The sequence below is a fragment of the Miniopterus schreibersii genome, assembly GCF_964146895.1.
Source record: "Miniopterus schreibersii genome assembly, chromosome: 20".
NCBI classification, from domain to species: domain Eukaryota; kingdom Metazoa; phylum Chordata; class Mammalia; order Chiroptera; family Miniopteridae; genus Miniopterus; species Miniopterus schreibersii.
The window spans coordinates 28,016,626-28,040,796 of record NC_138122.1 but is presented as its reverse complement, the minus strand read 5'-3'; the positions used below and the strand labels follow the sequence as shown (position 1 = coordinate 28,040,796).

Below are 24,171 nucleotides of genomic sequence, written 5' to 3'. Positions count from 1 at the left end.
GGGAGGAAGGCTCCGGGGCACACACTACAACTCCCAGAATCCCCCACGCCCGCAGAGACAAAAGGCGGGCCTCAGACAACTGCACTTTCGGAGTCGGAGAGCTGTGGGAGGAAGGCTCCCCGTCACAAACTACAACTCCCAGAACCTCCCACGCCCCCAGAGACAGAAACGTGGGGGCCTCAACTACAATTCCCAGGATCCACCGCGTCCTCAGCGCTGTGGAAGGAAGGCTCCGGTCACATACTACAACTCCCAGAATACCCCACGCCCGCAGAGGCCGAAACGGCGTGCGTCAAACAACAGCCCTTGTCCGTCCACCCGCGCCTCAGCACACATCGCACGAGGAAAGAAAGGCTCTCGGTGACGCGCGAAAACACCCAGAAAGCCCCGCGGCGGAACTTACGGCGCCTCCAAAGGCCGTTCTACTCGGGCAACTACAACTCCCAGAACACCCCACGGCCTCAGCCTCCTGAGACCAAAAGCCCCACCCTCGTACAACTACAACTCCCAGAACCGACTGTGGCCCCGGCGCTTCCGTCAAAGACCTGCCCCTTCCGGCCTCTGTGATAACCAGAGTCCCTCGCGGCGAAGGACCTCGGCTCGCAGGGAACCTCGCGCCCGTGGGTCGGCCCCAGCTACCGGCGGCGGAAGCAAGAGGCTGCCGCTCGGCAGAGCTGCGGGCCCGCGACCCCCATTGCGGGAGAACGCGTGGGTCTGGGCGCCGCCGCGCGGAGTCGGGACGGCCCGCGGCCACGCGCAGTGACCCTCCGCGACTGCGAGCGCAAAACCGCCCTGGGCGACGCGCGTCGCTGAGAAGACGGAGCAGGTTTCTGCTTAATCGCAAGCGGCAGGCGCCGCGCGGGAACCGTGCTCCTTCGGCCCCACGGCAGCCGCTGACCTGGGGCCGGGTGTCGCGCGGGCGCGGAGGAAAGCGCGTGGACTCGGGTGACGCTCCCGGGGCTCCTTGGGCCCCCTCGCCCGGTGCGATGGCAAGTGGATGTCAAGTCCGGGACGAGGGGGCCCAGTGGCCCGGACTCAGGAACGAGTCGGGGTCAGTCACTTATGTGTCACTCCCTCCGCAACACTGATCCTCAGTACGCATCGGGCCCCGAACTCCGCCTCAGTATCTGCTTCCAGAGAACCCAGCGTTCGCCTCCTATTAGGAATATTTGGGTTGTAACAAACACGACCTGAACCGGCTGGGCAAACTCGCTGGGTATTTATGAAAGGGTATTGTGACCCTGACAGGACCCGGAGTGGCATGAGAAGGGCAGCGGCGAGGATGCGTATCACGAGCCAGACCTGGGCCTCGGTCAGGGCCGTGCCTGGGCTTCGCTTCCACGGTGGCTTCGCTGTTCTCATTCAGACTCTGCTTCTCCGGGTGCTGAACTCATAGCTACTGATAAGCACTCAGGTTTACATACAAGGCTTCAGTGGCTAAGATTAAGGAACGAGACTGCCCCTGCCAGAGCATCGATGACTTCATTATCCCAGTGACAAACGCACATACAGGGTCACATAGGTTGGATTGGCATGAATAAGAAAGGAGGGCTTTTCAGTGACAGGAGATTTGCAAAAAGCATCCGACAGAATGTAGAAATTTCAAGGAACTGCAAGTAGTTCAAGTTGGCCAAAAAATAGTGTGTAAGAGGGAAGGTAGGGTACTCAAATGATGGACAGGCACGGAGAACTGTCTCCAGGTCAGTGGAGCAACCCAGGTGGGAAAGGAGGAAGGTGAGGCTTCCCATTTTGTCTCCTTAACTATTCTGTCTCAATGTAACTACTGAGCACCACGAAACTAAGTGAATCAGCTCTTAACTTTGATTCACTTTATATCTATTTTACACAGAGGCATCTCACTAAATGAGGGAAAGGTTTTGCATAGCTCTACTGCCATTATGTTGGAAAGCTGAGTAATTTACTTCACATACCTCCTTGCTTTTGCATGCTCAGTATAACATGAGTTTCTACTGCAATTCTGTGGTTCCTGCCTTTGAATACTTATTAACTGGGTTTTATATAAACTGTGTCTCAGATTCTGAGGACACAGAAGGCTTTATATAACTGAAGAGAAAGGTCAGTAACAACAGACCCCTTTTATATGCCAACAGTGAAAAGAGATGTGGTGTGATTACTATTCAGCAGTAAGACATATGAGTTAGTTACCATTTTTATGCGGTGTCTTGACAGACTATCAGAGGCAGAACAAGGCATGTGCATCTCCAATGACATTGTCATCTGCAGTTTCAAAATACAGAACACATTATGTGACAAAAGAAAGGAAGCCATAAATACCACTAAGAAATTACTTAGATTTTTCCAATGATTCAGTTTATTCATATATATTTTAAATGTCATACTTCTGAGTGAAAATCTGTCAACCACGTAGAATGGGGTAATTTTGGTACCCATGTCTATAGCATTATTTCTAGGGGCACATATTTCCAATGTCTTTGTGAGGTTTACTCACAATATGAATTCTCCAAAATACAATGTGGTTGCATTACTTGCTAAAGGCTGTCCCATATTTAGTATTTTCATATAATTTCATTTTTGAGGGTATTTTCTTATGTACAATGAGCTGTAATTTCTTGATGAAAACATTACCTCAAATGCCACATTCATGGATGTTCCCTTCATTCACTGGACTAGGATGCATCCCCAGTGGGAATATTTCTAAGAGCTAATGAGATTTGCCCTCCAGAAGGCTTTCTGATATTCATAGTATTCTCTTTGCTGTTAATTTTCTGTTTAACGTTTGACTATAATTTGAACGGTTTTTAAAACACACTGCATTTCATAGGCTCTATGAATGCTGATATATAAAATTGTTACTCTCCTGAAACTCCCTATATAACCTCACAGTTCCTACCGCCAGAGAGCAGACATATAATGTGATGCATGAATATTATCTGATTTACCATAATGCATTTTATGAAATACAATGAGGCAAGGTCTTTCTCAAAGACTAATATTAACTCCATGTCTATGATTTCTTTACTGTATGCGTTCTCTGGTGATTAATGAGCTGTGACTTTTGGGAGAAAGCTTTCCCACATTCATTGCATTGATAAGGTTTCTCTCCAGTGTGAATTCTCTGATGATTAACAAGCTGTGACTTCTGAGAGAATGCCTTCCTACATTCTGTGCATCCGTATGGTTTCTCTCCTGTATGTGTCCTCTGATGAGGTATCAGGTGTGATTTCCGAGAGAAGGCTTTGCCACATTCATTGCATTCAAAAGGTTTTTCTCCTGTATGTATTCTGTGATGATTGATGAGACTTGATTTCTCCCTGAAGGCTTTTCTACATTCACTGCATTCATAAGGTTTTTCTCCTGTATGAGTTCTCTGGTGCCTAATTAGCTCTGACTTCTCAAAGAAAGCTTTCATACAAAGACTGCATTCATAGGGTTTCTCTCCTGTGTGAATTCTCTGGTGAGTATTGAGCTGTGACTTCTGGGCGAAGGCTTTTTCACAATCCCTGCATTCATAGGGTTTTTCTCCCGTGTGAGTTCTCTGATGAGTTGCAAGACTTGACTTCTCTCCAAAGGCTTTCCCACATTCAGTGCATTCATAGGGTTTCTCTCCTGTGTGTGTCCTCTGATGTGATATGAGATGTGACTTCTGACAAAAGGCTTTCCCACATTCACTGCACACATAGGGTTTTTCTCCTGTGTGAATTCTCTGGTGATTAGTGAGGCTTAATTTCTCACTGAAAGCTTTCCCACATTCACTACATTCATAGGGTTTTTCTCCTGTGTGTGTCCTCTGATGTCTAACAAGCTGGGATTTCCTGCTGAAGGCCCTTCCACATTTACTGCATACAAAGGGTTTCTCTCCTGTGTGTGTCATCTGATGCGATATCAGATGTGACTTCTGGGAGAAGGCTTTTCCACACTGAATGCATCCATGAGGTTTCTCTCCTGTATGGGTTCTCTGATGATTAATGAGACTTGACCTCTCTCTGAATGCTTTCTGACATTCACTGCATTCATAAGGTTTCTCTCCAGTATGAATTGTCTGATGTCTAATAAGCTCAGATTTCTCAAAGAAGGCCTTTCTACAGTCACTGCATCCATAAGGTTTTGTTCCTGTGTGAGTCCTGTGATGTGTAACGAGTTGTGACTTCCTGCTAAAGGCTTTCCTACATTCTCTGCATTCAAAAGGTTTCTCTCCTGTGTGAATTCTCTGATGATTAATAAGATTTGACTTTTCACTAAAGGCCCTCCCACACTCATTGCAAACATAGGGTTTCTCTCCTGTGTGTGTCCTCCAATGTGATATTAGATGTGACTTCCGGGAGAAGGCTTTCCCACATTCACCACATTCATAGGGTTTCTCTCCTGTGTGTGTCCTCTGATGGGATGTAAGTTGTGACTTTTGGGAGAAGGCTTTTCCACACTGGCTACAATTATAAGGTTTTTCTCCTGTATGAGTTCTGTGATGTGTAATAAACACTGACTTCTGGGGAAAAGTTTTGCCACATTTACCACAGCCATAGGCTATGTCTCTTATATGTCTGCTCTGGTGCTTAATGAGACTTGATTTCTTATTGAAGCGTTTCCTACATTCACTGCATTCATAAAGTTTCTCCCCTAAACGAGTTCTATGATATATGATAATCTGTGACTTCTTATAGTTAATGTTATATTTATCACACTCATAGTATTTTAACCAAGTATCAGTTTCCTCAGGCTTGGTATGGAGAAACAATTTATCAAATACATTTAAGTCATTTGGTTCCATTTTTCCATAATCGGCTTTTGGAAGAAGTAAGTCTAAATGATGTTTTAAAATTAATCCATCTACATCACCTTCATTGCTTGATTTCCTTAAAGGAACAAAGTTTATGCTCACATTGAAATTTTTTCCAAATGCATCACATTCATAATCTTGTTTCATATTTTTAGGCTTCTCTTGGTTATCCCGATGCCACATCATGTCACCATTTACTTGCAAGACTTGTTCTATGAAGAAAAGAAAAACCCAGTGAATCCTTCTATGGTTGTGCTGAATAAAAAACTAGAAATGCTATTTGAGAGGATGAATGTTTTTTAAGGCTTAGTTTCCTATTCTGAAGTAAGTCCTATGAATAATGTCTGTACTCTAGTTATCAAAAAGTAAAAGAAATGCTGTAAACAGGAAACATACAGTAGATTAAGTTATCTGTGTTGTTAAATGTTTGTAAAATGGGGAAAGAATGTGAAAATTACACGCAGAGCAATGAGTAAAGACAGAGATTGAAAGGAACATTGATCCAATGTTCTGAGGAAGTAATTTACTCAATACCTACTGAATACATACTATGTTCCAGGTCATACTGGAGACACAAGAGAACAAGCTCCAACCATCATGAAATGTACACTCAGGTGGAAAAGATAATAGATAATATCTTTTAAAAACACAACTGGCCCAGCGGGACATGGCTCAGCAGTTGAGCATCGACCTAGGATCCAGATTGCCATTCAATTCCCAGTCAGCACATGCCTGGGTTGCAGACTCGATCTCCAGTTGGGGGCATGGAGGAGGCAGCCGATCAATAACAACTCTCTCATCATTGATGTTTCTGTCTCTTTCTCCCTCTCCCTCCCTCTCTAAAATCAATAAAGATATATTTTTTAAAAACACAGGTGTATACTGTAGCAAGTACTATAAAGAAAATTAACAGGTTTGACAGAGTAATTGCCTAGCCATTTCAAACTTGAAGTATGAGAAATTTTTTGTGTACTTTACCCCATTCTCAAATTGTGTTAAATTTTCATTTAACCATATTTAGTCTCCCCCGTACTTGTGGGTTCCACCTCTGCAGATCCAACCAACCACAAATTGAAAATATTCACCAAAAAAAATGTTATGTTGTTGCTGCAGTGCACTATGTAATTAGGCCAAACTGGTTGCACTATACTAAATAAGTACAGACTTCCTTCCATGTCATCATTCCATAAACAGTAAAATATGACTATTTACATAGAATTTACATTGTATTGGGTATTTTAAGTAACCTAAAAATGATTTAAAGTTTATGGGAGGCCCAGCCGTGCATGGCTCAGTGGTTGAGCATGGAACTAGGATCCAGGAGGTCATGGTTCAATTCCTGGTCAGGGCACATGCCTGGGTTGTAGGCTCCATCCCCAGTCAGGGGTGTGAGGAGGCAGCAGATCAATGACTCTCATCATTGTTTCTATCTCTCTTCCTCTCCCCTTCCTCTCTCTGAAATCAATAAAGATATATATATTTTTAAAAAGAATCATTTAAAAAAATAAAGTTTATGGAAGGATGTGTGTAGGGTATATGCAAATACTCTGCCATTTTATATAAGGGGCTTGCGCATCCGCAAATTTTGGTATCCCAGGGGTTCCTGGAACCAGTCCTCCATGCACACTGTGGAATGACATTTTCAACACAGCAGAACCTAATCAAAAGGGAAGGAAAACAACAAAGACTTCAGGAGGGAGAGTGACAACATTCCTTAATGGAAGACTGAGCAGAGGGTGGGCTTCTATAGGGTATTTCTCTAGGCATCAGACACTCCCAAAATGAGGAAAAAGATTAAAATCTTAAATGTATAAGCAGAAGTGTCTTTGACCAGAAGGGAAAGGACAGGAGAGTACACGTCAGAGGGAGAAAACCAAAGAGTCAAAGCCCCAGATGTGACAAATGGGGAAGGACATCATGACCCAGACAAGCTGGAAACATTTCACTTTAAGCTACAAGCAAGAAGCCACATGTAAATGTGATTTACTTGAGTGGCTCATGTCAAAGGTTTAGAGATTTTGAAAGGACCTCTCTGCAGCACATTTCAGATATGCCACCCCACTGGCCAGCTGAGATTGTACTGCTTTCTCCCATCTGCCTGGTTCTTACACACTCACCTGGAGAATCTGAACTCGGAATTCCTCCATCTCCTATCCATGGCTCTTCTCCTCGTTCCAACTTGAAGATGACATCAGGTTTCATAAATTCATACCCTGTTCAAAGGAAATCACAAAGGCTTTGGCCCTGAATGTTTGGGCTTTAGGGCCTCTGAGGAATGGACAAGGTTTGGCATCAGAGTTGACCCAGTTAAGTGAACCATTTGTATATCGACAGAGTAAATGACTCTCAAAGAAATGGTAATGGTCTCCCTGGTGGCTAGGAGGGTATAAGAAACTTTGAGTTTTATGATTCACTTACAAAACCATTGAACACTTCAGAGGCTCTGGAGCCAGTCTGCCTGGGTTCAAATCCGTTCACTTCCATTTAATAGCTATCAGTCCTTGAGAAAGTTACTAACCTTTCTTTGCTTCAATATCCTTGGTAGAAAACAAAGGAGAGTAATCATGCCTGTCACACAGGATTGTTCTAATGATTAATGGAGTCAATATATGAACAATATGTGGAATACAGTGAGTTCTCTCCATTAGGTGCTACCACTACCACTGAGCATATTATTAAAGTTTCAGAGGCTGCACAATGAAATTAAGACATCATTATTTGAAGGTGAGATCCAAATACTTTCAAACCTGGTGTCAAAGTCCAAGAAACCTTGATGTCCTGTATTTAGGTACAAAATCATTAACAATTTCAGAAGCCCCACAGCTCTCAGCAACTAAAAAAGAAAAGGTAAGGTACTGGACACAATGAGGTCCTCTGGGAAGCTTTTTTTACCTAGTGCCACTAGGCTGCTATAGTTCTCCAACATGACGTCCTTGTATAAGTCCTTCTGACAGGGGTCCAGCAGTTGCCATTCCTTCTGGGTGAAGTCCACTGATAAATCTTCAAATAAGATTGACTCCTGTAAAAACACAATCCTAGTGAATCTGAAGCACTTATCATTCCGTGAGGTAGAAAAGTATTGGAGCTTGAGCACATTCTTCTTACACTAGCAAGTTATAGAGACCGCCCACTCTGTCCCTACCTTTGTATCATGTTATGGGACAAAATGCCATTATGCATTCTTCCAACCATTCCTTTATACAATACACAAGAATTGGACCATACGACTTTAAATCTTCTAACCACCAACAAAATACTTACTCAACCTCAAATTTGGCACCAGGAGAGGTAGTGGCAAAATAAACATAAAATTTCTCATATTCTGTTACATTAAAATCTATTGTTTTATCTTGTTCTGTGAATGAATTATTTACCCATTAATGATTTTATAACATATGCATTGGGCATGTGGAAAACATTGGTTCCCTGAATTAAAATCTTCTCACACACAAAAATAGGCTTTACCAGTTAATTCTGTAAACATTTAATGCAGAATTAATTCCAATTTTACTGAACTCTTACAGAATATGGGAGCAGGAACATAACCCTAAATTTTTGATACCAGCATAACCTTGGTCACAAGACCCAATAAGGATACTGCAAGAAAGGAAAAGCAAAAGCCAACTCACACATGAACACTGCTGTGAAATTCTTCAACATATTACCAAACTATAGAGAGCAATATATAAAGAATATATTAAGACCAGGTTGGTTTACAATTCTTTTTTAAAATCAATGGTATTCACTATCTTAATAGAGTGAAAAAAATATATAATCACTTCAAGAGATGCAGACAAAGTATATCTGCAAATGGAAGCATGTATATCACAGGAACTGCAAATACAGAAAAACCTAACAGAATTTTAAAAAGCACATTTAAAATTTTCAAAAAAAAAAGGCCCAGATTTCATAAGGAAGAAACAGTATGAAAAAGAACAAGATGAAAAGAAGAACGAAATCAATACACCAAAAATTGAAAAATACTCAACAATTAATCGTTACAAAGTCTCGATAAACTAGGAATTCAGTGGAATTCCTTTTTACTAAAAAAGTATTGCTGCCCTGGACAGTGTGGCTCAGTTGGCTGGAGCATCTTCTCATGAGCCCAAAGATCATGGTTCAATTCCGGGTCAATCCCTGGTTGGGACGCATACAGGAGGCAAAGGATCGATGTATCTCTCACATCGATGTTTTTTTCCTCTCTCTTTCACCCTTCCCCCCTCTCTAAAATCAATTAAAAAAAAAAAAAGTATTGCTGATATTTTTGTGAGCATGGAAAATCTAATCAAATCTAAAGAAAAATTATTAGAATAAGTGGGCTTAAGAAGTTCTTGGACGCAAAGTCAATATGCAAAAATCTATAATATGTCCATGTTTGGCAATAAAAATTTAAAAAAAACAAATTTAAGATACTACTAACTGCAGAAATAGGTAATTGCAGGTCTGGGGCAAAAAAAGAAAAAGTAGAAACAGCCTTGATATATCTTGCCAAGCTAGAAAGTACTCTAGTTCGTAAAGAAGGAATGATGGAAGTAGGATGTTATTATCACTTTGCAACCCCTAATGAAATACTCCATTTGGCAACGATTATCTAAATCTCTGAGCATGATAAAAAGAGAGACAAGTAGGCATCACGAGCCTCCTGAAAGGACTGAAACTCGATCTGATCGAGTCTACATCAGATCTGTCCAACTTTCAAAGGTGATGGAAATATTCTTTATCTGTGCTAATTACCTGAATGGTAATTTCATGCATATTCAAATAATAATTCATGAAACCAGTTTTACCTTTTATGTACTTTTCTGCATGTGATTCTTTTTTTTTCTTTTAATTTTATTCTGAATGTGATCCTGCTTCACAATTAAAGAGGTAAATACATAATTATGGTTACTAAGTTTTGCTTTGTCATTTTTACCTTGGATCACACTCTATGGAAAACTATGAAAAATGGCCATAAGACCTGTGCATTTATTACAGTGCTTCTTTTTAGGACACTACCCACTATTATCATTTATTCAAAGACTTCATCAAGGAATGACCAAGAAATATTTACTCTTTTTTTTTTTATAATATATCTTTATTGATTTCAGAGAGAGGAAGGGAGAGAGACAGAGAGAGAGAAACATCAGTAATGAGAGAGTCACTGATCATCTGCCTCCTGCACGCCCCCAACTGTGGATCAAGCCCAGGACCCAGGCATGTACCCTGACCGGGAATCAAATGGCGATCTCCTGGATCCTAGGTCGATGCTCAACCACTGAGCCATGCCCGGCCAGGTAAGAAATATTTACTTTATATGAAAAATCAACTTGCTTTTCCCTTTAGATAATACAACGCACATAAATGTTCATTTATTACATCTGCCAAAAATTTGAAAACACTGCAGCTCATATTCAGTATTATGGCTTATAAAAATTAAAGCCTTAAGAATGTCTCAAGGCACTATAATTATTGTATTACTGCTTCAATTTTGTCCCAATCCAGATCTTCTCTTCTGAGGCTATTTTCTGCTGATTTCTTAACTATTTGTATTTTTCTTTTTCACTGTAAGACTTACACTCTTCTAATCTCCAGGAAAAATAATGAGAAATAAACAATCCACTCACCTGCAACATGGTCATTTTCTGTTCCTTGCGTGAGATGATTAGCAAGTCTGAGATCTTTCTATCTTGCGTTTCCTCTGCTTATGCCGCAGAGCTCTGGTGTGAGGTCTTGGCTAGGTCTTTTACACAAGGAATGAATTCCTGGCTCCAGGAAGTCCTTTATCTTGCAAGAGCAGACTTATTTGTAGGATCTGTAGACTTAGGAACAAATGCACTTCAACTGGTATATTCACACTGCACCTAAAATATCTTCCTCTTGCTAAGAACTAGGAACTCACAACCATCTAAGCCCAGAGTGTGTTTTCTATATAACTGAAACATTTGAAAGAAAATAAAGCTAGTTATCTATCTCTTACATTACAACAAACTACTTACAGGTGGGTTAGAATTTAAAGTAATGCCAACCACAATGATGCCTGAAGAAAACACAGGTGAATATTTTGGTAATTTGGGGAAAATTTTCCCTACACATGATACAAAGGTAAAAGCAATAGAATTTTTTTTAAACAATCAATAAATATAAACATCAAAAAATGTAAACCCCTCTGTTTGGTTAAGAAAAAATCAATCATAAATCACACACACACACACACACACACACGCACGCACGCCAGGAAAATATTCCCACTACAAGTATGTCACCTCCTTTGAATTACACGTTCAATTTTCATTCATGTGATCAAAACTCTGGCATTGTAAAGAACAGACTAGCTGATCATTGAAACCATTTCCTTAAGCACAAAGCCAAATTCATAATGTGATTTTAAAATGTCCTTTGTACTTGTCAAAGACTTAGTGAAATTTACTTGGGTTTCAGTGAAAACTTGTAAAGAGACTTATGTCGAAAGCACGTAGATTTATTGCAGAGAATATACAGAATTGTGAATTTCAGGTGAACAGGGAGTGATAAGCCATCAGCACAGCAGTTTAAAAATATTTCTGATGAAATTTAAGTTTGTTACTCAGAACGATGAAGATTCACCCTTATTTTACTTGAATTTTTAAAATGGTTTTGGAAGTTGGCCCTTTCCGGAGAAGCCGCCTGAACGCTTACGCTGGGCTCTCCCGTGTCCCCCGCCCAATGGAAACACACGCTCCCCGCTGCTTTCGCTGTTTGTTTTTACCCGGGCAGCTTCCTGTGTGATGGCACGGGCTCCGGGCAGCTTCCTGTGTGACACTACAGGCTCCGGGCAGCTTCCTGTGAGATGGCACGGGCCCCGGGCAGCTTTCTGTGTGACACTACAGGCTCCGGGCAGCTTCCTGTGAGATGGCACAGGCTCCGGGCCGCTCGCACATTTATCCCCAGAAGGAAGCGGCAGCCTTCACCACCACCCCGTGGTGCACTCAGCATCAAGTCCTGAAGGGACTCCTGGGGAAAGGCATCGAATAATTAGAATTAACACATACTTATTAAAAGTCAAAGTTTTCATATGAAAATCGTGAGAGGAGAGAGAAGGATTTCCGGCCAGTGAGGGTGTCCCTGCCACACCAGCAGCTGTCAAAAGTTGGGGGGGCAGGTTGCTTTTTCTTTTCCTTTTTTTTTTTTTTTTTCTTTTAGGAGAGACACCTTTAAAAAAAACTGTTGATAAATGTAAAGCTGAGCTGGGTGAAGTCAGGTTGGAGGGGAGATAACAGGCCCAGCAATCAGTCACCGTCACCACTGGACTAGCCTGGGTGCCACAGACACAATAAACTTTCTGTGCGGCCACAGGGCCCCAGCCCCTCAACGGGACGCGACCCGGGCTCCCAGCCGAGCACATCCAGGGATGCCACGTGCGGGAGACACCGCTTTAAAAAGCCCACCTGGAAGAGAATGTCCAAAAGAGGTAAGGACCCAGGGGACCACGGGGTTCAGTGAAGCCTCGGGGGAGAGAGCCTGCGGGCTTCCCGGAGGCGGCGTGCGGACTCCTCTCGCCGGACTCCCCGCACGCACTCCGCGGGCGCCCTCTCTCCCAGCCCCGTCAGGTCCCGACAGGGCCCCCAACACCTCGGTGAGCCTGGTACTGTGCGCGCAGGTCCTGGCCCTGATTCGAACTCCCCACGCCCTCCGGCCAGGCCCATCAGCTCCGGCGGAACCCCACCTGGGACCCCGGACACCCCGCCGGCCTTGAAACCTGCAGCCCAGCGGCTCCCCGAACCTCCTACCCCGGGACCCAGGGGCCTCACAGGCCCCAGCCGCCGGCCCCACATTGAACCCCAGGCCCGAACCCGCAACAACGCCGACAACGCCCCCCAAGTCTCCGACCTCGGATGCGCTAGACCCGGAACCACGTGACCCGACCGCCGCCCCCAGACTCGCCGCCACCCGGCCCGCGGCCAGCACAACGCCCGCGGCGGGTCCGTGGGATCCCGCAGGCTGCGGCAGCGTGGGTGTCCGCGCGCACTCGCCTCTCATGGGGCAGCGAAGGACAAAGAAAAGGGGCTCTACCCGCAAGCGTCCGTCACCGTGCGAGTGCGCGTGCTCGTGCGCGAGAGGAAGGCGCCTTCGGACTACATTTCCCAGAAGACGCCGCGGCCCCGGCGGCCCCGCAGCCCAGCAGCGCTGGTTGCCTGGAGACGCGGGGGCCGCCGCGGGCGCTGCAGCGATCTGCCCTCGCTTCGGGGAGAGACGTAAATGCGAGGCTTTTAAAAGCTTAGGAATCCAAACCCAGCAGTAGACTGGAAGAAAAAGAGTTGGCTTAAAAATTCAGTTGTAAACAAAAAAGAAGTTAATGCATTTGTGGGAAGCAGATAGGCGTTAATCATCGGGAAAAGGTAAAGCTCATCCGTAATTCCTGAGCTGCGGGGGAAGTTACAAATGTGTTAGTAACTGATCTCATGAAGAGAGAAAAGGGTGGGAGGGAAAAGCAGAAATAATCACAGACACAAAGTAAATTGAATGAGAATCCTCTCAGTGCTAATAAATTTGAAAAATTTTTATGACACATATGTATCAAATTTGACCCAAGAAATGAGAAAACCTAATGAATGGATAAAAATGAAGACGATTCCAGAGATTCTCTGTCAAAAAGCATCAGTCATGGAGCCCTGGGCGGGCAGCTCAGTTGGTTAGGGCGTCGTCCCATGTGATAGGGTTGTGGGTTCGAGGATTCAATGGACGAATCGAGCCACAGGACAGTGATCAGTATTTCTCCCTCCCTCCCTCCAAATCAGTAAGTTTCAAAATAAATAAAAATACGGGGGGGAGGGGGAGGAGGAAAAGCATCAGTCATTGAGTTTCTGGTGAATTCTTTCAACCAGCAGAGAATTATTATATTTAAATAGTTGCAGAGGAATTAGAAGGAACTTTTAAATTTTATTAAATGGACACAAAAACCAACAAATGTTATGACTTGAAAAGGAAGCTTAGACAAAACTTAATTATGACTATTCATGCAAAAACACTGAGATATTCTTAACAAAGAGAAGCTGGCAATACTTTACACACAAAAAAAATGTTGGCGTGGCTCAGCGGCTGAGCGTGGACCTAGGACCCAGGCGATGGGTTGGATTCGGGTCAGGGCACAGCCCCGGGCTGCGGGCTCCAGGCAGCCGCTCAGTGACTCTCATCACTGATGTTTCTCTTTCTCCCTCTCCTTTCCTGTCTCTGAAATCAATAAAGATATATATATATTTTAAAATGCTATAACCAAGTGGATTCTATTCTAGACATACAAAGATGATTAAGCTGTCCATTATTACCTTATCAATAAGTCAAAGGAAAAATATAATCTCAAGATGAAAAGAAAATTTAGACCTGCATTCCAGGTTTTCCAAAAATAAATTATAAAACTTTGCTACCTTAGCACGGTAAAAATATACACTTTATAAAGCCCGTATACTGCTTAATGGTGGAACATTAAAAGTCAGGAACAAGATATGGATCCCCAAGATCAAGATGTTTGAAATTGGATGAAAGTTGAAATACAGAACATATGGATAATGTGTTCCCATGATGTCTGCTGAGGTACACACATTTCTACACCATTTCTGGTTTATTTCATATATTGTCAATTCTCATTTGCCTGTTTTTCTATTGGGCTATTTTTTTCTACTCAATTCATGAATTTGGATGTATATTGTTTACTAATCCTCAATATGCAGTATATGTTTTAATTTTTTCTATCCCTTGTCTTTGAACTTCGTTTATACATTTGTTGGCCTCTTAGTTTGTTCGGTTGTGGTTTTTTTTTAATCCTGACCCAAAGATATTTTTCCCATTGCTTTTCAGAGAGTGGAAGGGGGACAGAGAGAGAGAAACATCCATGTGAGACAGACACATTGACACAGTGCCCCGACAAGGGCCGGGATCGGGCCCACAACCTTGGCTGGGACCAAACCCGGGACCCTTCAGTCCCCCGGCAGACACTCTAACCACTGAGACAAACTGGCTAGGGCTAGTTTTAGTTTTGACATTATAAATTTTATCTAGCTTTTCCTGTATGGTTTTCATGTGTGTCTTAAGAAATCTTTCTCCATCCTGGTATCATATTTCCTCAGATTATCTTCTAATAGTTTAGGCATTTAGCTCTGACATGTACATTTTCATCTATCTGGGTATATTCGTGTGTGAGATATTGATCTAATTTCATTTTGTTTCCACCTGGATAGCCAATTTCCTAATCCCAAGTGTATTCGTTTGCTAAGGCTGCCATAACAAAATAACAGACTGGGTGAGGTAAACAACAGAAAATTTTGTCACAATTTTGGAGACTGGAAGTCTGAGATAAGGTGTCATCTTTCTGAGCGTATGACCTAATCTCTTCTTCTAAGGACACCACTCGTTTTGGGTGGCAGCCATCCAGATAACCTTATTTTACCTTAATTACCTCTTTAAAGTCCCTGTCTCCAAATAGTCACATCCTGACTCTGCTGGGGGTTAGGACTTGAACATACGAATCTAGAGAGGAGATACAATTCAGCCGTAACACCAAGCATCACATACCCCATTCTTTCTTCAATATTTGCAAATTAACCTATTTTGTATCTGAAATTCCTGTATGTTCAAGGGCCCCTTTATGGAATATCTTTTCTGTTGCATTGACCTATTAGTCTATCAATATATAAATACCATATTGTTTTATTAATGTGACATAATAAAATCTCTTGTATCTAGAAGGGAAAATTCCTGTAATAATTGTGCTTGTTAGTTATTGTGTTGGATACTGTGAGACCTGTAAACTTTCGTGTAAATGTGTCACATTTCAAGAAAAATATTTTTATTGGAATTGTACTATATTTTATGCAAAATATTTTTATTATATTGACTCTACTCCAATATATGTTAATTTTCTTTTCAGTTCTTCTGTGAACTTTAATACCATTTTAACATTTTATTCATAAATTCTGTTTATATGAGTTTTTAAGGATTTATTTCTGGATATAATTTTAAGTCCAACATTGTATAAAATGTATTCCCAAGTAGTTTATCATGCCTATTGATATTATGAAGGTAAGTTGTTCTCCCCAGTATATTTTCATATTGGCTATTGTGCTATGAACTGAACGTGTACCTTCAAAATATTTTGTCAAAGTAGAACTTATAGTGAACTGGAATATTTAGCTGAAGAGATTTCCTAGGGCTCTTTGGCTAAATGCTCTGTCCACTGAGCCCACTGGGGTGGCGGCCCTGCCCCCTCTTCTCTGCATGGTAGAGCAGCTCTCTGGAATTTAAAGAGCTTCATCTTCTGGGACCAAGATGGTGGTCCGGCCTCAGGTGCTCTCTCCACAGCATGCTTTCTCATTTCTAGCAATATGAATGAGCTGAGTCTTCCAAATCTTTAAGATCTAATACTCTTCAATTTATCTGTCCTCTTGCATCTTTCTATTAGCAGCAAGCTGCAGCTGGCCTGTGGGCTGTAGTTTGCCAACACGTAGTCTATGTCTTTGAGCAAAGAGTACAGCGCAAAGTATCAGCTTGCTGGGCTGTTCTCTGAGTCCTCTCAGATATCTCTACTCGAATTATCAGGAGACTTTTTCTAGACCAATGCATGTTTACATAAGGGATTAGTGAGCATTTGAGATGGATGACTTTTTAAATTCAGCAAGCCAAATATATATTTGACTTCTACCATCTCAGCCTTACAGCTATGAGAAAGCAATTATTTCAGCAGTCACAGAGAGTTGCCGAGTTAATACTCTGCCTTGAAGTGAGATTTCAGGACTTCAAGTCTGTCAGTGTTGAATTTAAGAGCTGATGTGACCAGAGGTAACCGTCTCATCTCCTGTCCAGATTGCCTCATAAATATAAAATTCTTTTATGGCAATAGTTCCTCAGAGTTCTCAGAATCTTATCAGGGGCCACAAGGTTTTTGGTGTACACAAACAATAACACCATTTCATACTATGGGCTAAAGTTTCCATCTTGGAATAAAATCAAGAATCTGAAAGATTATCTTCATTTCAGGAAAAAACCTAAACCACATACCACACCTTTCTCTATTTTGATACCTACACACTGCTCCAGAGCAACAATTTATCATTTAAAGCCCTGCAGTTACAAGAGTAATTAATTCTCTTTTAGAAAAAAACATTTTTTTAAAAAGATATGAGGAAGCACCCATAAAGCCAGAAATCCAGGTTCAAAAAGGGACAGTATCCAAAGTTATTCTAGGAAATCAATACAGCAGGAAGGGGTTGATTACGTCAATAAAATCTGGGACAAGAACATATGAGTTCCCACATTTCCCTTCTGGTTCATTTCAAATTGAATTAAACACAAAATCCTGGAAAAGAGGCTACCACCACCCAACAATGGGCATAATGCCCACCTGTAGCTAGTGGAAAGGACACGACCTGAAAGACACGACCACAAGGATGCACACTACAGAGAGGTACGTCTCCAGAGAAAACTATGGTGTTCTTATCAATCAATGGAAATGGACAATGAACTGCTACAATATATTCGATGTTCATTACAATGAGTTTTCTTGATCGGCCCTGTAATAACTGCCAGACCCACTTATGTAGACTCCTGAATAAGTGAACTCATTTGGAGAACCATATCCTTCCATTTATTAAAAGTCACGTTTGTATTAGCTATATTGCTAAGAAAAAAATAGACAATACTGATACTTAGCATTTAATATGGAGAATACTGGTGGATGTTACTCCACAAACTATTAAATATATGTATATGTTACATTAAAAAATAAAATACCAAGATTTTTAAAAATGTTTTTCTGGCCCTGGCCGGTGTGGCTCAGTTGTTTGGGCGTCATCTTGTGCACCGAAAGGCTGCAGTTTGATTCCTGGTCAGGGCACATGCCCAGGTTGAGGGCTTGAGCCCAGGGCTCTCATATTAGTGTCTCTCTCAGTTCCTCTCTAAAAATCAATTAAAACATTTTAAATACACTATTCAGTGCTGTTCAGGAAAGTTACCCTAAATATCCTTTAACCTGCAGAATGTCCCATTTTCCTGACATTTTATTTACATATTAAAATAAAAACTTTTATAGTCCACCATGAAAAAGTCTACCATCTATAATTATTTTCTTCACTCTAAAATATAGCATCAAATCTGGAATGTGACTCTCCATGTAACACATTTTCTATGGCAAAATACTTTCCCAATTGATTAAATTTAAAAAGTGTTCCCATTATGAATTCTCCAAATCAAATCTTCATAATGATGCCAGTATATGTGATATAGTTACTGCTAAATTCCTTCAATTATTCTCATCTATAAAGTTTGTAAAAGACTTATTTCTAAAAGCTTTTGCACATTCATCCCAAATACAATTGGTTTCTCTCCTATATGAGTTATTTGATATGAGTGTATTTTTTGGACTTCCGGCTTACATATTCTGTCTGTATTATCATCTGAAATCTCTTAAGGATCAAGTTTTATTAGAATGCTTATAAAATCTACTTCACTCCAATTTCACTTGTGAGTTTTTCGGTGTATACGGAGCCCTGAATTCCAACAGAAGGATTTCCCACATTCAGAACATTTCCATGGTTTCTCTCCTGTATGAACTCTTTGATGTTCACTGAGAGATGACTTCTGAGTGAAGGCTTTCCCACACTCATTACATTTAAAAGGTTTCTCTCCTGAATGAGTTTTCTGGTGTATCTGGAGTGATGCCTTCCTAGGATAGGCCTTCTCACATTCACTGCATTCATAGGGCTTCTCTGTTGAGTGAGTTCTCTGATGTATAATTAGCTGTGACTTCCCACAAAACGCTCTCTCACAGAAACCACATTCATAGGGCCTCTCTCCTGTGTGTGTTCTTCTGTGTATGACAAGGTATGATTTGCTGCTGAAAGCCTTCCCACATTCACTGCATCCATAGGGTTTCTCTCCTGCATGAGCTCTCAGATGTGCAGTGAGCTGTTCCTTCCTCCCAAATGCCTTCCCACACTCACTGCATTGATAAGGATTATTTCCTGTGTGAATTCCCTGATGTACAATGAGCTGTGTCTTCATATTGAAGGCTTTCCCACAGTCACTGCATTGATAGGGTTTCTCTCCTGTATGCATTCTGACATGAACGAGAAGGTATGACTTGCTTCTAAAGGCTTTCCCACACTCGTTGCATTTATGGGGTTTCACTCCTGTGTGAGTTCTCTGGTGTACAACAAATGGTGACTTCAAACTAAAGGCTTTTCCACATTCACTACATTCATAGGGTTTCACTCCTGTGTGACTTCTCTGGTGTAAAATAAGCTGTGACTTCCAGCTGTAGGCTTTCCCACATTCATTGCAACCATAAGGTTTCCCTCCTGTGTGAATTTCCTGATGGACAATGAGCTGTGACCTGAAAGAGAAGACTTTTCCACATTCACTACACGAGTATGGTTTTTCTCCGGTATGAACTCTCTGATGAGCATTAAGGTTTGACTTGGCACTGAAGGCTCTTTCACACTTAGTGCATTCATAAGGTCTCTCTCCTGTATGAATTCTGAGATGTACAATGAGCTGTGATTTGCAACGAAAAGCTTTCCCACATTCACCACATACACAGTTTTTTTCTATACTGTGAGCTCTTTGATGCTTAAGAAAATATGATTGTTCATATCCATGAAACTTATCAGGATTTTTTTTTAGATAGCTTCTGGTTAAACCTGAGTTTTGTGTCAAACTTTTTCCATGTGTATTATACTTATGGACTCTTTGTCTTGAAGAAACGTGAGTTTTGCTCAGATGAAGTTTTCCAAATGAATTACAAGCATAGTTTCTCTCAACCCTTTCAAGTTCATCTTGATTCTTCTGGTACCATTCTTTCTGACCTTCTAGAAAAAAAATATTTTTTAATTATAACATGAACTTGATATGGAATGAAAGAGCTTTAGAACTTGCATATTTTCAGAACTTCCATATAATCCTCTTGGTAACAGGCTTCTGACACTGGTTCAAAGAAATATTGGCCACGTGCATGGGCACCAGGGACCTAAGCATGGGGCAAAGAGAACCAAATCAAACTAAACCAAGCCCCATTATGGAAATGGTAGCAAATTAGCAGTCATCAAAAATGGCTTTTAAAAGGGACATTTTAATAACTTCTAGATTTTAGACTTGAGAAATAGGGGGTCCTGCTCTTTGAAATGGAAAACACGGGGAGAGAGCCATGTTTGGAGGGAAAATAGACTGCTCTGGATCTTATTACATTAGAGATCTCAGTTAAATATTACAGTGAAGAGAGCAAACAGGCAATCAGACCTAAGTGATCAGTAAAATGTAGGAGTCAACAGCATATGAAATGTATTCGATGGCATGCTCTCCTAGGGAATATGTGCCGGAACATCCCTGGAGCAGATGACATTTAGGTTGAACAGAACATACAGAGATAACAGGAAAGTCCTTCTGTGAGGCCCCAACAGTAACACGGCAATGAGAGTGATTGATGAGCAGACAGAGGTTAAAGGGAACAGCAGCAGGTCCAGCTCTGGACAGCTGCTCATCTCACCACAAGATTACTGAGGTGGATCTTCAGCAGCTTCCCACCCTCAAACCTTCTTGCTAAACATCTTCTCAACTGTGGTGGAACAATTCAGGTTACAGTCTGTGCCTGAAAGTGGGGTCACTGAACTCAAGGTTGAGGGGTGAGAACATGAGACCAGTGGCTAGGAGAGAGGATTTCTCAGGCTGAAAGACTATGTCTACACAACTTCAGGATGCTGTTACCGGCTTAACAGAATTAGTCAGAATAAAAGAAAATCAACTGGAAGCCTGTTAAGTTTTGAAGGGAACCCTAAGCCTGGTCTGATAACAGCCTATGAGTCTTCAACCCTAAATGCCCCAAATCTTGCACCAACAGAAGTGGGCTAATGAAACTATAAGTAACCTCCAGAAAGTGCATCTCCCCAAACCTTATTTCATCTGTGGCCAAGGAGGACAGCAGGAAGGAAGACCCTCTTGGAGTGAAGTGCCAGGAACTGTGAAACTGACTAATAATGGAGTTATACCACTCACACCAAAAAGTCTGCCCTCATCTTTTTCTAAAATAAATGAGGTGAGCAGTGGACCAGGGATGAATATTGTCTCCTCTCCTCCCCTTCTGGAAAGAATGGCTTCTATAACAGTGTTGAGGTTCCTTCCCCATCCAATGGCAGACAATTTGCCATTTGAAACTATAAATCCTTATTGATTACTTTGGTTGAACCAGTGGTATAAGATACTTGTTTACATTCTCAGACTAGTGATAGGATGTCTCCAGCAGCAACAGCTAAGGAGATTTGAGTTCTCAAATACAGCTAACATGAATTATCCAAGTATGAGAGAATACTGATCTAGTCTGGGTGAAAATCAAGGAGACAGGAATTATGAAGATATTTCAAAGGATTAAATACCAACAGAAATGAAAGAAGTAGTGAGATTAGCAAAGGAGACAGGAGTCCCAAGGGGAGCTCCAGAGCCAGGATACAAGACTGGAAGTGCAAGAACAGGTATCATAACAACAGGAAAACTGAGGGAGAGTAGTGATTTCAGAAGAAACGACCCTACTTCCAACTAGGAATAAAGGGTGGAAAGCACAGGGGAGCTCTCCTGCAAGTGTATATGACCTGGGACTAAGCTGCAGAAGAAGAGTTGGTGAAACGTCAATTCCGATGTTACAACACTAAGGGGAAAAACTTAAATTTTCAGAATGGAAGAGCCTTTCAATAGTTATAACATAGGAGCAAACAGCCAAATTTGGGAAATAAACCCTTTTGGACAACTCAAAAGGGAAAAGGGGCCATGGAAATGTAAGGTGATAAAATCAATAATACAGGGGAGACCAGGCTAGGTTTCAGAATTGTTAGAAAGTGCCCCGCTGGCCAGAGTGGCTCAGTTAGTTAAGCACTGTCCTGAGCACAGAAAGGCTGCGAGTTCAATTTCTGGTGAGGGCACTTAGGGAAGGCAACCAACCGATGTTTCTCTCTCTCTTTCCCTTCCTCCCTCTAAGCATGTCCTCAGGTGAGGATTAAAAAAAAGGAAAAAGGGAAAAAAAGAGCCCAAGACAGGAACAATTATAACTTCAAAGTGACCAGTGAGAAGAGAGAAGGGGACAATAAAATCTCCAAGACAGTCAAGGCGAGAGAGGGAAGTAAAAGACTGCAGGTAATGTCTAAGGGATTCAACCCTGATGGGAAAGGAGAAAAAGAGATGTCAGGGGAGTGGAGGCATGATTGACCCCAAGGAGAGGCCTGGAAGCCTGCTGCAGGCCATGACCATGGAAAGGAAGGCAGAGATAGAAGGTGCCAGAAGTAAGGAAACTAACCCAGAAAACAACATTTGTGCAGACTGCACAGCCTCTCAGAGGCAGGAGAGGAGAGCCCAAACATGGGCAGAACGACATCCATTTCCTTACCTGAGGAGTTCAACGGCTCCCCACAACCTCCTCCCCAATGTGGTTCAAGGACTCCAGGCAAAAATTTCTACACGCAATGCTGTCTGAGTGCTGCCTGTGTACTCCCACGCCTCCTGTCTTCCTGGTTCCCCACTCACCCACCTGGACAGCTCTGACGAGAAAGTCTGGCGTTTATTATCCATGGCTCTTCTCCTTGCTCCAACTTGAAGATTAAATCAGGTTTGGTACCGTGATACCCTGTTAATGGAAAATCAAAGGATGTGGGCCAAACTGCTGGGGACTGAGGGATCAGGAGCTACAACGTGAAACTGCTCATTTGTACTTGGGGAAAGATTACAATTAGGAGGTGACACCCAAACAGGTGTGAGAGCACTTGACCTCTAAAGTTCAAGCCCATAATCATTAAGTACTTCAGAGACCCCAGAGTAGATCACCAAAAGAAAAGGGAAAGCAACTTATGACCCACAGTCTGAGTTAACAGAGAAGTTGTACCTACCCACAGACACCAGGTTGCGATAGTTTTCCAGTATCACATCCCTGTACAGGTACTTCTGTGCAGAATCCAGTAACTGCCATTCTTCCAAGGTGAAGTCCATAGATATATCTTTGAATGACAATAATCCCTGTAATAATACACACCCCATTCAATCGGACGCAGTTACACTAGGTGATGTCGAAAAAATGCAGAGGTACTGGGGCAGAAAGAATGTTCCTCCACAGATCGCCTCCTCCAGGCCAGCATTCATTTTGAGAGAGTTGTAAAAAGAAAAAAGAAAAAATCATGAGCTTCCACGTGCCAGATGCTCTTTGGGTCCTAAACATTTCAAGATGAATAAAATCCACTTCTACCCTCAGGAAGCTTTCAGCCCCGTAGAGGGAAACACACATCTATACATGCAAATGAAATGGGTGTTTCAAGTCTTTGATAAAAACATATTCAGGGTGGGGGGAAGGGGAGAAAATGGGAGACATCTGTAATGCTGTAAACAATAAAATAAAACAACAACACACGTCCAGGGTATATTTTGCAGGGAGACTGAGAGAACCTGCCAGACCACAGCTCCTCTAAAGCAAGAACTGCACATAATTTATCTCTGCACAGCCAGCCCCAAGGTCCAGCACAGAACACGACAGAAAATAAGCATTTGAACAAACAAATGAACAAAGAAGAGGGTAACTTCCCTAAGGAGGCCCTAAAGGTCTGGATATAAAAACAATTCATTACTTGTGTGTGAAAAACCTGAAATGATAGAGGGTCGTTTCTGCAAGGACCCTCCTTTCCCTCGGAGTTCGGGGTCCGTAGCTCGCAATCAAGTGTAGCTGCGGAAGGCGAGGGCCCTGGACACAAAATGCTGTAAGACGTCGTCTCTGGAGACCCCGGGCCGGGCCGGGGGCAGCCCGCGAGCTCGGGCCCCGGAGGTGACCGTGCAGGGATGACCGTCCACGCCCAGCGCCGTCGGCTCTAAGACGCGGCCCCTACTTACCCAACACGCGGCCGCCGGGATCCTGCTGTCCATCCCGCGCTGCTTCCTGCAGGCTGCGGGGGAGAGAACCGAAGCGTGAGGGTCTCCCTGCCGCGCCCGCCCGCGCCCACCCCGGAGGGACCTCGCGCCGCGCAGACGGAGGGTCCCGGGCTGAGCCCCTCGCAGGGACGCGGCCTCCGCGCCTGGGCAGAGGAACCGGCGAGATGAGTTCATACCGTCCCGCGGCCCGCTGGCCCCGTCCACGCCCCGGACCGACCGTGGAGGGCTCAGCTGGGCAATACCCTGGTCCGCACGGGCGCCGGGCCGGCTGCCCTCCGCGCCTCCGCGGGCCCGCGGCCGCGGCCACTCAGCACGCCCCCCGCCCCCTCGCGTCCACTGACAAGACGCCAGGGAGCACCGCCGCGCTACCCACACCCGCGGCCGCGCGGCGCACGCGGAAGTACGTCATGCGTCCTCGAGCCGGACGCGAGGGCCGCGGAGAAGACTACATCTACCAGAGTCCTCTGCGGAGGCGGCTCCCGTCCCGACCGGCTTCCGGAGGAGGCGGGAGTGGGGAG

The 24,171-nt window shown here is 43.1% G+C and overlaps 2 protein-coding genes across 9 annotated transcripts; both read right to left on the bottom strand.

Moving 5' to 3' along the window:
* Nucleotides 1–2,309: 2,309 nt before the first annotated feature.
* On the bottom strand, nt 2,310–12,851 carry ZNF84 (zinc finger protein 84). 5 transcript variants are annotated; one of them, XM_081123454.1, is made up of 6 exons: nt 12,788–12,851; nt 11,484–11,728; nt 10,363–10,557; nt 7,649–7,775; nt 6,874–6,969; nt 2,310–4,968 (listed from the first exon to the last, which is right to left on the bottom strand). In XM_081123454.1, exons 3-6 carry the CDS (start codon nt 10,375–10,377, stop codon nt 2,987–2,989), a joined length of 2,220 nt encoding a protein of 739 aa, XP_080979580.1. In that variant the 5' UTR covers nt 10,378–10,557; nt 11,484–11,728; nt 12,788–12,851; the 3' UTR covers nt 2,310–2,986. The 5 variants fall into 5 exon arrangements, with proteins under 5 accessions (XP_080979580.1, XP_080979581.1, XP_080979584.1 ...); XM_081123455.1 differs by having other exon boundaries at nt 10,363–10,550; nt 12,748–12,846; XM_081123458.1 differs by having other exon boundaries at nt 10,363–10,550; nt 12,788–12,840.
* Nucleotides 12,852–17,406: 4,555 nt separating this feature from the next.
* ZNF26 (zinc finger protein 26) lies at nt 17,407–24,029 on the bottom strand. 4 transcript variants are annotated; one of them, XM_081123461.1, is made up of 5 exons: nt 23,830–24,029; nt 23,615–23,667; nt 22,627–22,753; nt 22,272–22,367; nt 17,407–19,572 (listed from the first exon to the last, which is right to left on the bottom strand). In XM_081123461.1, exons 2-5 carry the CDS (start codon nt 23,645–23,647, stop codon nt 18,221–18,223), a joined length of 1,608 nt encoding a protein of 535 aa, XP_080979587.1. In that variant the 5' UTR covers nt 23,648–23,667; nt 23,830–24,029; the 3' UTR covers nt 17,407–18,220. The 4 variants fall into 4 exon arrangements, with proteins under 4 accessions (XP_080979587.1, XP_080979585.1, XP_080979586.1 ...); XM_081123459.1 differs by having other exon boundaries at nt 17,407–19,569; nt 23,830–23,930; XM_081123460.1 differs by having other exon boundaries at nt 22,627–22,735; nt 23,830–23,913.
* Nucleotides 24,030–24,171: the final 142 nt, after the last annotated feature.

Excerpts from the sequence above, each read along its gene's own strand:
- ZNF84 (XM_081123454.1), bottom strand. Across the intron at positions 6,970-7,648 it reads TAGCAGCCTAGTGGCACTAG|GGTATGAATTTATGAAACCT; the intron begins GTAAAAAAAGCT and ends TCCTTTGAACAG. Across the intron at positions 4,969-6,873 it reads TCCGAGTTCAGATTCTCCAG|AACAAGTCTTGCAAGTAAAT; the intron begins GTGAGTGTGTAA and ends TTTTCTTCATAG.
- ZNF26 (XM_081123461.1), bottom strand. The coding sequence starts at position 23,647 with ATGGACAGCAGGATCCCGGCGGCCGCGTGTTGG. Across the intron at positions 22,754-23,614 it reads TCCCGGCGGCCGCGTGTTGG|GGATTATTGTCATTCAAAGA; the intron begins GTAAGTAGGGGC and ends GTATTATTACAG. Across the intron at positions 22,368-22,626 it reads TCGCAACCTGGTGTCTGTGG|GGTATCACGGTACCAAACCT; the intron begins GTAGGTACAACT and ends TTCCATTAACAG.